The sequence below is a fragment of the Acanthochromis polyacanthus genome, chromosome 4 (genome assembly GCF_021347895.1).
Source record: "Acanthochromis polyacanthus isolate Apoly-LR-REF ecotype Palm Island chromosome 4, KAUST_Apoly_ChrSc, whole genome shotgun sequence".
Lineage (NCBI taxonomy): Eukaryota > Metazoa > Chordata > Actinopteri > Pomacentridae > Acanthochromis > Acanthochromis polyacanthus.
The window spans coordinates 5,791,596-5,805,084 of NC_067116.1; the positions used below are offsets into that span (position 1 = coordinate 5,791,596).

The following is a 13,489-nucleotide window of genomic DNA, read 5'->3' on the forward strand; positions in this document are numbered from 1 at the left end:
GTTTTGTATTTCCTCCGTCTCATTTGTGTAATTTTTTGTCTCGTTTTCGTCCATTCTTTGCTGCTTTGTAACTTCTTTTGTCGTTTGTGTGTCCTTTGTGTCTCGCTTGAGTTTTTGTCTTATTTTTGTCATTTTGCTTTAATGGTTTTTTTGCCTTGCTTGCGTTGTCCATTTTGATTTTGCCATTTTGTAATAGTTTTGTCTAATTTTGTGTCTCATTTTGTGTTTCATTTTTGTAATACTTTTCCTTCGTTTTTTTCCCCTGACCTGATCATAAAGTAAAATCCTCTATGGTTCAGTTTCAGATGACTAAATGTTGTGTTCCTTTGTCGACACTGGAGGTTGTAATATGGAAATGATAAACTGAGGCTGAGGTGATTTTTTTCTTTTTTTTTAATAAAAAGAATTTATTATAGTGACATATCATTTGTTACATAAAATCTGCTACAGCAAAGTATATTCCCCCTTGCAAACACAGGTAAATATGGGTGGGAAAAACAAAAACAAAAAGGTGTCAGCCTTCTAAACGGTGTGCAAAAAAAAAAAAATTCACAAACTAAATACACATTTCATATTACTGATCCCATTACTGGCGTGTGTGACGAGGGGAAAAGTGCCATCGTTTACATCAAATCTGACAAATTACACACATGGTGGGGGGAATGGTTGGTAAGAAGAGCTGATTTCTGGGAAGGTTTTTACACTCACAGGCAGTCTGGACTGGAACATGCTAAATCCCCAGGTGGAGTCTTCAAAATCCGACCAAATAAATCAAACAAACAAAAACATTGTGGATTTTGCAGTTACATTCTCTTCACGCTACAAACTAGGGAAAACAGCGTTGGAATCCCTTCGATGAAATCAATTTCATGAGAAAATAAAACAGAAAATAAAATTTAAAATAAAAAGGTCACAATTTTAAATAGGCATTAGAGGCGTCAATGTGCATTAACTGTGTTTACTTCTAGAAATGTTTTATTCTTGTACGGGCAAATGAAGAAAAAATAAAAATAAATAATCGGATATATTCACCGTTAACACTTTTTGCAAATAAAACATTTGGAGTCTTCTTATATATGAGAACTATGCAGGTTTAAACATTTTATTAGACATCTCTGAATATAAATAAAACAGCATAAGAAACAGTTGTGCCTGTGAAATGAAATCAGGGATAAAAATAAAAATGTGCTCAGTTGATGAAACAGTACAGTAGTACCGAAAAAATAGCATTCAATCCCCAAGACTTGTTCACATTTGGTTGCTTTAAGATTGTTGGACTTGATTAAATTGCATTTTCCTCGAGCATCACGTTAAATAAATGTAAAAACTCTGATTTCCAACCTGCAGAAATGACCTCAAACTCTGCTAAAAAGGAATAAAAGGTTCACCGACGCCGAACTTTTACTGACATCTGGAAGAAGAGGAAAGTGGACACGGCGGCCTCGCGGGTTGTTTGACATTTGACACACAGATTCTTTAACAACGGAGCTCAGAATAAAAACAAATCCCTCATAAATCCTACATTTTTCTGACCGGAGAAAACGTAATAAATATGCATAGACGATAACGTAACAGGAGTGGCTGGAGGGGAAAAACAACATGTTCTTCAAAACATTTCCTCATTTTTGTCCATTTGCTCTGAGCAACTTTTGCAAAGAAGAATGAGTAAATATCGTTCTGTCACAGTGTGCAAAGTTGGTTAGAAAATGATGCAAAGAGACCAGAAGCTGTAACGGCAGAAAGCAAGCAGAGGCCGAGATGAATGAATACTTTTACGGTTATGATATTTCACTTTTGCTGCTATTACTACTGCGTAAAGTGTGGTAACTGTCCATTAAACTGAACTTTCTCCTTCTCAAAAAGAGTCCCAGTTTTCAGCTGGAGTGAACAATTTCTGTAACTAAAAGGCTTTAAAAACAAACCCAAAAAACAACAACAAAAACAGTCCCATTTTGCAGTGATACAGTACGAAACCCCTTGAATCAAATCAAATTGAACATTCAGTCGAACAGACAGAAAACTAAACTCCCTTCTCGAGTCATCTTTATTAATCAACAATACATTATTTAGTCTAAAATGCCAATCTAAAGTTTCCAGGCATCAAAAGTGACCCTAAAATTAACCCTCAGGTTGGATTATTGGTTTAAAACCTGAGAAATACAGCGAATTATCACATCTGATGAAGTAAAATGAGATCAAGTTTGACTGTTTGATTGATAAACTAGTTAAATTACCCAAAATGGACAATCAGAAGTCTCTCTGGGTCTAATTTAGAGCAGACAGTGTTATTACCAATAGAAAAGCTAATAATACTAAACTAGATCCTCCTTAAAGAGTGCTTTTAGGTTTCATTGAGATTAATGAGAAATTTTAAAGCCTACTCAGCCAAGACAAGTCAGTTTGTCTTTTTTCTCTATGGACTTCGAGGATTTGGAAGTTCTAGAGTACACTTTTGAACTTTCTACAGAGGATGTTCTCCTCTACGGACTTAAAGGACCAGAAACTCTCCAGATAAATATTCTAAGTGAAACTAAACTTAAAGACCTGACGCAAGAAAGGAAAACGTCCCCTGTAGAAAGTTCAAGAGTGGACCTACCGAAAATTTTCCAGTTATCGGTAGGTCTACTCTTGAACTTTCTACAGAGGACATTCTCTTCTATCGACTTCAAGGACTTGCAACTCTCCAGAGCTGAATGTTCTAAGTGAGACTAAGCTTAAAGACAGGAAGTATGAAACGAGAACATCACCTGTAGAAAGTTCTAGAGTAGACCTACCAACAACTTTCCAGTTATCAGTAGGTCTACTCTTGATCCACCTCTATGGACTTCAAGGATGTGTAAGTCTGAATGTTCTAAGTGAGACTAAACTTAAAGACTGGAAGCAAGAAAGGAGAACGTCCTCTTTAGAAAGTTCTAGAGTAGACCTACCAACAACTGAAAAACTGTCTATGGACTTCAAGGACCTGGAACTCTGGAAATATTCACAGTACGAAGGTAGATCTCTGATCAATAACGTTTCTGGAGATGAAGAACCAAATGAGTCCTTGTGGTAATTTTTACCCTTTTGGTGAAGATTTTGTGTCCCTTTTTTGGTATATTTACTTATTTTTGTGTTGATTTGGGGTCATTTTGTGGTAGTATTGGCCATTTTTGTGGCAATTTTGCACCTTTCTGTTGTTATTTTGTGTGTTTTTGTGGAATTTTGCATTTTGTTGTGCCAATTTAGCATCTGGTTACGGTAGTTTTTGCCTTTTTGTGGTCATTTTGCATTATTGTGGTAATTGCTACCTTTTTGGTGGAGAGTTTGTCTTTTGTGGTATATTTACCTCTTTTTGTCAGTGTTATTACTGACAGAGAAGCTAATAATACTAAACTAGATCATTCTTAAGGGGTGCTTTCAGGTTCTATTGAGATTAATGAGAAATTTTAAAGCCTTGATCCTCTACTCAGCCGACACAAGGGTGAAAATGGCAAACATAACAGCAAAAGGGTTCAGACCATACAGGCATGTGGGCTCTGTAAAGCATCTAGAGACAATCTGAATTGTAATTGGTGCTATAAAAGTAAAAATTAATTGAATGAAATGGTTTGCTCTCAGGGGATTATGTCGCTGAGATTTAAATTACGACATCCCAGACTACGTGAAAGTAACGGACCAAAAAAAGAACAAAAACAAAAACGTGGGAACACTTGTACGGCACTATTAGCTTGTTGTGACACACCGCTGTACAAACATGCAAAAATAAAAACAAAAACAAATATGGCAGTTACACGACGTCTCTGCTCAAACCCAGCAGGTTAAAAAAATAAATCAAAAAGCAGCGCAAAAGTGTGTCCAAGTGACTAACACTGCTTCACACTCATGATATACCTTCAAAATAATCCAACGAACTGACCTTTCAGCTACTGGAGGATGTTGTGTCGATGCACCGGTACATACGTGTATATATACACTGAAGCCCAAAATTATTCATACCCCAGTGATACCAAGACGGAGAGCCATTGGATGTTTAAACAAACCATTCTCTCTAAGGGTCTACAGCATTTAATACCATCCATCCATCCTCTATACACCGCTTTATCCTCACTAGGGTCGTGGGGGGTGCTGGAGTCTATCTCAGCTGACTCGGGCGAAGGCAGGGGACACCCTGGACAGGTCACTAGTCTGTCACAGGGCTACATATACAGACAAACAATCAGACTCACATTCACACCTACGGGCAATTTAGAGTAACCAATTAACCTCAGCATATTTTTGGACTGTGGGAGGAAGCCGGAGTACCCGGAGAAAACCCACGCATGCACAGGGAGAACATGCAAACTCCATGCAGAAAGAGCCCAGACCCACCCCGGGATTTGAACCGGGGATCTTCTTGCTGCAAGGCGAAAGTGCTAACCAGTACTGTGCAGCCCCGCATTTAATACCATTTTCAATTTTTGTTCTGTTTTTTAAACAGTCTTCTGACTATAAAAAGTCGACGTGCTTGTGATGTTTCAGTCATTTTCAAGTCAACCCAAGACTTGCCATGGCAAAGACCAAAAGTCCGGTGAGGACTTGACACTGTAAATGCCAAAAAGGAAGTAAAGGGTACAAAAAAACTGCCAAAAAATTTCAGGTGCCAGTGGCAACAGTGCAAAGTATCATGAAGAAAAAGTTCACACAGTCACAAACCACAAAGGACGGAAGTCAGTAGGGTCACCTGGAATTGCCAGAAAGATCAAGCGAGACATTGAAAACAATCTAAGGACTACTATCAAGGTTGTCCTGAAGATAATGAATGAAGTAGTGCGACGGACAGTGCACTAAAATGGTCTTTATGGACCAAGAAAGGCCCCCTGCTTCAAACAAAGCATGTAAAAGCTTGTCTGACCATTGCAAAAACGTAGCCATCGGATGTTCAAACAGACCATTCTCTCTAACGGTCTAAAGTGTTTAATATTGTTTCCAATGTTTCTGAGTTTTTGTTTTTTAACCAGTTTTCTGACTGTAAAAGTGAACTTGTTTGTGACATTTCAGTAATTTTCAAGTCAATCCAAGACTTGTTATGGAAAAGACCAAAGAGATCGGTGAGGACTTGACACTGTAAATGCCAAAAAAGGAAAAGATATAAAAAACGGTCAAACAGTTTCAGGTGCCAGTGGCAATAGTGCAAAGTATCATCAAGAAAAATTTCTAACAATGAAAAACATCAAAGGACATGGTTGAAGTCAGCAGGGTCACTCGCCAGAAAGATCAAGCGAGATGTTGAAATCAATCCAAGGACTAAACCAAGGCTGCCCTGTCCATCAAGGAATACACTCCAGTGGATGCTGCCCCAAAATGGTCTCTATGGACCAAGAAAGACTACCCTGCTGCAACCAAAGCATGGAAAAGCTCATCTGGCCTTGGCAAAGATGTCCCTAAGGAAGATGAAAGCTTCTGGTCATCTGTTCTGTGGCCAGATGAAACAAGAATGGAGCTTTTTGAGCACAGAAATGTGGCTTTCACATGGACAAAGAAGGGCGAAGCCTACAAGCTAAAGAACACGGTCCCTACTGTGAAACATGGAGGTGGAAGCATCATGCTGTGGGGCTGCTTTTCTGCAACTTGGTTAAAGTGGAAGGCATTGTGAGGAATGAGCAGTAGATAAAGATTCTGGAAGAAAACCTCAAGCAGGCAGAAGAGAACCTGAACCTGTGGGAGTGTTGGACCGATCAGCAGGACAATGATCTGAAGCAGATAGCCAAGGAGATGAAGAAATGGTTCCAGGACGATGACGTTCATGCCAGAGTCCTGATTTAAACCCCATCGAGAACCTGTGGATGGAGCTGAAGAAACGGCACGGAAACCCTAAAACCTCAAGGATCTTGGAACATTTGCTATCTTAAATAAATTGGTCGTGGCTTCAAACTTTCTTGTGTATTCTATATATATCAAATCTGAGGTGAAATACTGATGTGTAACAGAAAAAAACCTTGTATTTGACAGGGGTATGAATAATGTTGGGGCTTAAGTGTATAGATATATATATATTTTTTGGACGTACCAAAACAGAAATCAGTTGTGTGCAGTCACTGACAAACTTGCTCCTCATGTAACAGAGTTGTACCTGAAAATATATATAATTTCATTCCATTAATTTAATACCACATCGAGACTGAGGTAAAAAAGGAAATGTCCTGTGATCAGATATGAAAAAAACAAACAAAACGATGCTACAATTGATCAGCTAACATGGCGCTGACAAGAAAAACTGCAAGAAATCATCTCTTTCCTTTCACTCAACACCAGTTTCTTTGTTTGAATTTTGGTCATGCTTTAACAAAAAAAAAAGTCTTTTAAAATCCCATATATGTTTATGTCTATACGCACAAATACACGGTTCTGGGTCTTAAGGACGCCAGAATAATGAATATGTTTAAAGTGTTCATGATTAATGACGGATGAACTGAACCCTAAAAGACACTCAGGCGTGGGACAGATGGCTGATAACCGGTGAAATTTAACAAAGATCCCTTCAGTTTCCCAAAGCTTAAATCATAGCATGTGCAACGCCAGCTAGTAAATCAATCAATCACCCTTTGTGCCGCTTGAAAACACGGGAGTAATATTCATGTTGCTTCTCAAACAAAGAGGGAGAGCGAGGACACTGGAAACATGGACAACAGAAGGACAAACGACGTGGTCTAGTACTTTGTGTTGCAGCACGACGGGTGTCTGCATAATGTGCCTGTGTATAGATTAGTGCTAACTGCACGCAGGATCATGGCAAAAAGGACCTGTTTCAGCTGTGTGGAATGAAGGAACGAGGCCTTGGTTTGGAGCTCGTGACGGCCTCGGTTCCACCTAAAACCCTCGACAAAGAGTGCAAATATCCCGAATCACGGCAGCGCATCCAGCTAGAACTCCGCAAACTCTTTCGCGCACTTTTCCGTTTGTGAGACGCGAATGTCCTCTTCTTCATAGTCGTCGAAGTTGCTCGTGTCTCCTGGTCCTCTGCACTTTGGCAAGAAGGGGGCTTCGACCTGAGGAGGACAGAGGTGGTTTAGTTTTATTTTTGACTGCGACAGATGTATCACATGATGCTGCAGGATGTTAGTAAAAAAAAACAGATCTACCTTTCGCTCATAGATGGCAATCCAGTCCGTTGTGGAGAACCACTTGTGATTCTTTATGTCGTTCACGCCGTTCTTCAGGTTGCCGAATCTCTTCGTCAGGTCGACCTGAAGCAGGTTCCTCAACAGATCCTTCAGGTCGGAGCTAAAGTGGGAGGGGAATCGTACCTGCAAGGTTGAAAAATGAATAAAAGTTTGGGTTATTCAACATAAACAGTTTGTTTGCTGTTTACTCTAGTTTTTTAGCACTTCGGAGCAGTAAAAAAAACACCAGAGAGCCAATATCAAGCTGTAGCTGAAAGGTAAAAATCCCATCTTATCTCCTCAGAATCAGCTGTTATTTTACATACAATAACTTTGGTATATTTAATAAAGTCATGGAAAATTTTACCTTCATACTATGAATATTTTCAGAACTACAGACCCTTAAAGTACATAGAGATGCAAGATAAAAATCACTGGTCCTAACAGTTGTCGGTAGGTATACTCTAGAACTTTCTACAGTTGTTGGTAGGGCTACTCTTGAACTTTCTACAGTTGTCGGTAGGTATACTCTTGAACTTTGTACAGGGGACGTTCTCCTTTCTTGCTTTGAGTTTTTTAAGTTTAGTCTCACTTAGACTTCCAGGTCCTTGAAGTCCACAGAGATGGGTCCAGATTCATCACTTTTTAATGGGCACATCTGAGTTCTTGGAAAAATTGCAACTAAAATCATTAAAAAAGTTGAAAAATGACCACAAAAAGAAACTGAATCGCCAAAAGGGCCAAAATTGCCACAAAGAAGTAGAAAATCAAAAAGACACAGAATTTCAACAAAAAGATGGAATATGATCACAAACAGGGTCCAAACTTCCACAAAAAGACACAAAATCATCACAGAAAGGTGTAAAATTATTAACAATGGCCAAAAAAAACCCTACAAAACAACACCCAATCACCACAAAAATAGGTAAAATACCACAAAAAGACACAAAATATCCACAAAAAGAAGTAAAATTACCACAAGAACCACCTGGTTCTTCATCTCCAGTAACTTTATTCATGATTAGAAGTTATTAATGATCAGAAGCCCATAGAAGATAGCGTCCCCTGTAGAAAATTCTAGAGTAGACCTTCCGACAGCTGCAGAAAGTTCAAGAGTAGACCTACCGACAACTGCAGAAAGTTCTAGAGTATGTCAGTAGGTATACTCTACAACTTTCTACAGTTATCGGTACGTATACTCCAGAACTTTCTACAAGGAACGTTCTCCTTTCTTGCTTACAGTCTCAAAGTTTAGTCTCAGAACATTCAGCTCTGGAGACTTCCAGGTCCTTGGAGTCCGTAGAGGTGGGTCCAGAGTTATCACTTTTTAATGGAGTTTTTCTATCTTTTCTAAGTCTCATAGCTTCACCAGTACAGCAGATAGACATATGCCAGTGAATTTTGTTGAGAGGAACTGGTTGATTTAAATATTCTAACTCGGCCCTTTGCATACCTTTCCAGACACAATCTTTTCATAGATCTGGATTGGCTGATCAGCAAAAAAAGGAGGGTAACCAGCAGCCATCTCATAGATGAGAACTCCAAGTGCCCACCAGTCCACAGCTTTGTTGTAGCCCTGGAGGGAAGAAAAACAAAAAAAAGAACTCATCAGTTTTCAAAGGCTTGACATGTTTGACTGCTTGACCTCAAGCAGATAAAACTACCTGTAATGATAATCAGTTAGTGACATAATCTAGACCCTCCACAAAAAAGCGGGCAAAAATCCTTGATTCCACGGGCTAAAATCCTTGATTATGCGAATAAATATGCAGGGTTTTTATACCATTTTATGCGGGGAAATTGCGGAAAGTTGCAAAGTATACGAATAGTTGTGAAATATGCAAAAAGATGCGAAATATGTAAGAACTGGGGAAAAAAGATGATTCTTCTCCTACATCCTGTTACTAGGCTACCACTGAATGAAAAAGAGCAATATAAAGATGGAGAAGTGCTGCAACACGTTGATTTTCTTCGTTGCTCCAGAACGATGTTGCACGGGGTGCAAAAAAGTTTCCCCCCACTTTCGTGCAGTAAATCTGGGTACTGTTTTGCCCGGTCTCTGGCTGAAATATTCGTAGGTAAATGTGATCTTTGAGCATTCGCCATTCTTGTTTATCGTCTCTGAGCGCCGCCGCGCTCCGCATCAGCTTGTGCTTCTAGTGTGTGTGTGAATGCGTGAACTGATGACATCAGGCCGGGCGTCACATAAAAACTCACTCACAACTCCATTTATATTGGTTATAGTTTTCTCATTTTATGCGGAAATTGTGAAATCAAGCGAGACCCACATATTTCTCCTTTTTTTCGTGAAAATGTGAGAATTATGCGCTGTTTTGCGGGGATTATGCGGCCTTTTGGGAAATAATTGAGCCCCGCATAATCAGCAGCAATTTGGTGATTAATGTGGGAATTCATGCGATCGCATAATTGCGTTTTTCTGGAGGGTCTAATAATCAAATACATAATAAAGCTCCAAATCTTTTCATTTGTGTGTCTTTATTTCTACTTATAAATACTGTTTGCAGGCATCTAGTTTATTCCCAGGTGATGATGTTCCAGGTTAAAGGCTTGTTCACTTTCAGTCTTTTTGCCAAGTGCAGCGCTCGATGTAGACCGTCGCCAGGTCGCCATTTGCGACTAAAAACCGATTTTGGCGACCAAAAATGACAAAAAACACGCTGGTTAGGGGCCCAAATATTTTGATTTGGGCTACTGACCTCCAAATCCAAGTTTCAGGGATGGCAATTTTGCGCGGATCCGCGCCGATTTAATTTCAAATTTGAACACTTTATTGTCGCTGATTTTAACGTCGTTAACATCCGCGGGAGTCCGCGAGACTCCGTCGGATCCAGAACCAGCCCAGAATGTGGTGGCGGCATCCGGAGGACAGCACCAACTGAGCCTGAGCACCGCGAACGGAAAGCACCAAGCACCAGGCAGAAGAGCCCTGGGTTGTTCGCCTGGGGCCCGGCCCCGCTGGACGCTGGGGGTCCTGGCCGGGTTCTCCCTCTGCCCCTTTCCGGGCCGATCCGTGGTTGTCCTCGTGGTTTGGTGGCTCGGATCTCTGCTCTGGGATTGCTGCCGGCTCGCCTGGGTCTTGTGGGCTCTCGGGCCCGCTTCTGGCCTTCACAGAGGTCAGAGGTCATAGTTGCATGATCACAGTCACAATTGCACCGTACTCTGCATGTGAACATAGTAACCATGTTGTCTTGTGGGATGTTAAGTTTGTCCTGGTGCCAGAATATCAAAAGACATGTTTCCTCAGTTTGTTTGCTTCACATAGATGATTTGAATAATTACTAGCTGTGTTTCCTAACAAAACCCGTAGGATGCGTTCCGGTGTGTCTTTGTTAAGGTGTACCAGCTTGGTGTCTGTTGTGTCGGTTTCAATTGAAAGATAATTATATTCTTGCACCCTTCCATTTCTCTTCACTATCCCCCCTTGTTGTTGTTTTCTTTTTTCTTTCTCTCTTCTTGTTTCTCTCTTCCTGCCTTTCCCCTGTCAGGTCCGGCAAACTTATGTACATTTAACTAATCAACAAGTATTCAAACTAAATAAATTACTGTACAGTATCAAGGGGAGTCTTATACTTATAAACTCCCCTTGGAAAAGCAAACTTGTATGACACAATGCAGCAGCCAGATCCCCATTCTGCCTGCTCTGTTGCCGGACAGGACAAAAAGAAAAAAAAGAAAGAAAAAAAAAAGCACCAAGCCACCGGAGCTGTCATTTTTAACTCGGCGGGTCCGCCGGCTGCACTCCCCGAGCAGCTAGCTATCCCCCGCTAGCTGCTCGGCTAACACCTGCCGCTCCTCGCCGCTCATCTGCCCGGGACAAACCGCACATGTTCCGGCTGTCAACCTCCCAGTCGCCCGCTAGGAGCTCCGGACAATGCGCTGCTCATTCGTGGGTGACTTTTCACGGCCAAGGGGGGTTTTAAGGCACACTTTGCCCAGCGACCAGTGATAGCTTGGCGGCTCCAGCTAACAAGTTGACGTGGAGGAGGAACTGGATCCCCCCCCCCCAAAAAAAAGTAGGATTAATTTTTTTGGCCACTAAAAGTTGATTTTGGCTCCTAAAAATGTCTCAATTGACGTATGTTGGTGGCCCAAAAAATGTCATTTGGGCGACCGGACCTCTCGGCCTTAAATCGAGCGCTGAAGTGGAACATTTACTCAACTGGACTGAAGTTAGTTAACCGACATCACCAGTCAGAGACAATCTACGTATGTTCAACGACAAAACCTCCTTGACAAAAGACTGACAAAAAAGACAATGATTACAATGTCTTTTTACATCCATGTTTACCTCAACATGTCAATGACTTTTAGATTCATCAACATTTTTAGCTTAACATGGCAATGACTTTCAGATTTATTAACATGTTTACCTCAACATGTTTTACCTCAACATGTCAGTGACTTTTAGATTTCTAACATGTTTACCTCAACATTTCAATTATTTTTAGATTTCTTAACATTTTTATCTCAAGATGTCAGTGACTTTCAGATTTACGGACATGTTAAGGTAAACATGGTCAAAAAGGACAATTCTCTTACATGTCCTCATCACTGTTTCATTTAAAGTCCAATGCAGAAAACAAACAATGAAACACCTGCTTCTGTCCTGATATTGTCCAGTTATAACCAGCTGGAGGCCTGTGTTGGGTCTTAACTCACCTTGCTGAGGATGATCTCTGGAGCCAGGTACTCTGGAGTTCCACACAATGTCCAGGTTCGTCCTTTTACTCTTTTGGCAAAGCCAAAGTCTGTGACCTGCGGAAAGAACAACAGGAGCTTGATAAGAACAGTAAGTACACAAGGGCGAAGGTGACACGTTATACTAGTTGTACAACTAAACCTCTAAACTAATGCCATTCACAGAAGCGTACATCTGTTTTTAAGATCAGAAAAACATGGAACTTTAATTAATTTTGCTGGCTTATTCTGTTTCCTTCTCCCTCTCTTGGACGTCATTTCATATCGACCATTGAGAGAGGAGTGCTTAAGGCAAGTCTTTTTAATTTTTTCCTATGATCGTGTACCTGGATGTATCCATGCTGATCTATGAGCAGGTTTTCAGGCTTTAGGTCTCTGTAGATGAGGTCTAAGGAGTGAAGGTACTCGAAGGTGAGTACGATCTGAGCTGCATAAAATCGTGCATGGTGTTCACTGGAAGAGGAGGAAACGTGGACAGACGGACACTTTAAATACAAGTCTCTTCTGAGTGAAGCAGAAAATCATGATACAGTCCACTTAAACTGGTGTCTGCCTCTATTTCATACACAACACTAGCAGAAAAATAACAAGTAAACCCCAAACAAACCAAAAGAGAAATGAAATAAAAGTACCTGAACCTTCCGGTGCGTCTGAGGTGCGAGAACATTTCTCCACCGGGCACATACTCCATCACCATGTAGAGGTTTGAGTTGTCCTGGTAATTAAAGGAGTAGACTTTAAATCATGTTTAAAGCAGTTGTGATACACAGAAATCACATAAAAGGTCTGCAAGTACACAAAAGTCCTGATTCAGTAGGAACTTTGGGTTTTGGAGTCATGGCTCAGTATATTTTTAGTGCAACTGAGGGAAAAAAATCAATTTCTTTTTTACAGGGGGTACTTAGTTTATGACGCCCTCAACTATGACGTTCCATAATTACATCAGACCTGGTTACAGGCAGGCCCTCGGTTTACGACGTACGGTGTTTCGTTCTAACGTTGTAACTGGTTATGTGGAACTAGTTGATGAGCAGAGTGGATGAATACGTCGTCATGGGGTGCTATCAGACGGCTTTGTTTCCATTCTCCGGTTGTACTCTACCTCGGATTGTGCAACATTCAATAACTTTCTGTCCTTCATTATGGCTCCCAAGCATCAGTCAGACTCTTCTGATGCCTCAAAGAAAAGGAAAGCCGTCTCCATGGTAGTAAAATTAGATGGAATAAAATGCTGGGCACAGGGCCAAACACTGACCAACATGGGTCATGTTGTTAAAACAGCTCAACATATTGTAGCTACCCTCTGTGATGAAAGAGTGAGACTATCTGGTTCTCTGCTGGTTTATTGAACCTTCACACAGGCTACTGTGGACTGTAGCCGACGCCAGAATAACTAGAAAAACCCGATAACTTAGATACAGAATTAGCCTGCTGACTCTCAGCCAATCAGAGGTGAGATAACTAAACATGGCACGTTCACTGACATTAGGTAAATGTGGAACTGAACAATAAACACTGAAACCTCAACATCAACAACAAAATTAGTCTGTTGCGATATTCTGTTATCGTCTCGCAAAATGATTCATACATGCATGAAAGTCGTTGGTTTTCATGACTTTTATGAAGAACTGATCGATATCGTGATGCACGTA

The 13,489-nt window shown here is 40.6% G+C and overlaps 1 protein-coding gene across 3 annotated transcripts in view; it reads right to left on the bottom strand.

Annotated features, from left to right (window-relative positions):
- Window positions 1–375: 375 nt before the first annotated feature.
- The window catches only part of prkacba (protein kinase, cAMP-dependent, catalytic, beta a), a 30,152-nt gene continuing 17,038 nt past the window's right edge, over window positions 376–13,489 (bottom strand). For all 3 annotated transcript variants that reach the window (XM_022215254.2, XM_022215255.2, XM_022215253.2), the window contains 6 exons: window positions 12,470–12,552; window positions 12,164–12,290; window positions 11,799–11,894; window positions 8,572–8,694; window positions 7,098–7,262; window positions 376–7,004 (listed from right to left, as the gene is read on the bottom strand). In XM_022215254.2, the coding sequence (XP_022070946.1) occupies window positions 6,879–7,004; window positions 7,098–7,262; window positions 8,572–8,694; window positions 11,799–11,894; window positions 12,164–12,290; window positions 12,470–12,552 (720 nt within the window). In that variant the 3' untranslated portion in view covers window positions 376–6,878. The remainder of the gene's footprint in view (window positions 7,005–7,097; window positions 7,263–8,571; window positions 8,695–11,798; window positions 11,895–12,163; window positions 12,291–12,469; window positions 12,553–13,489) is intronic.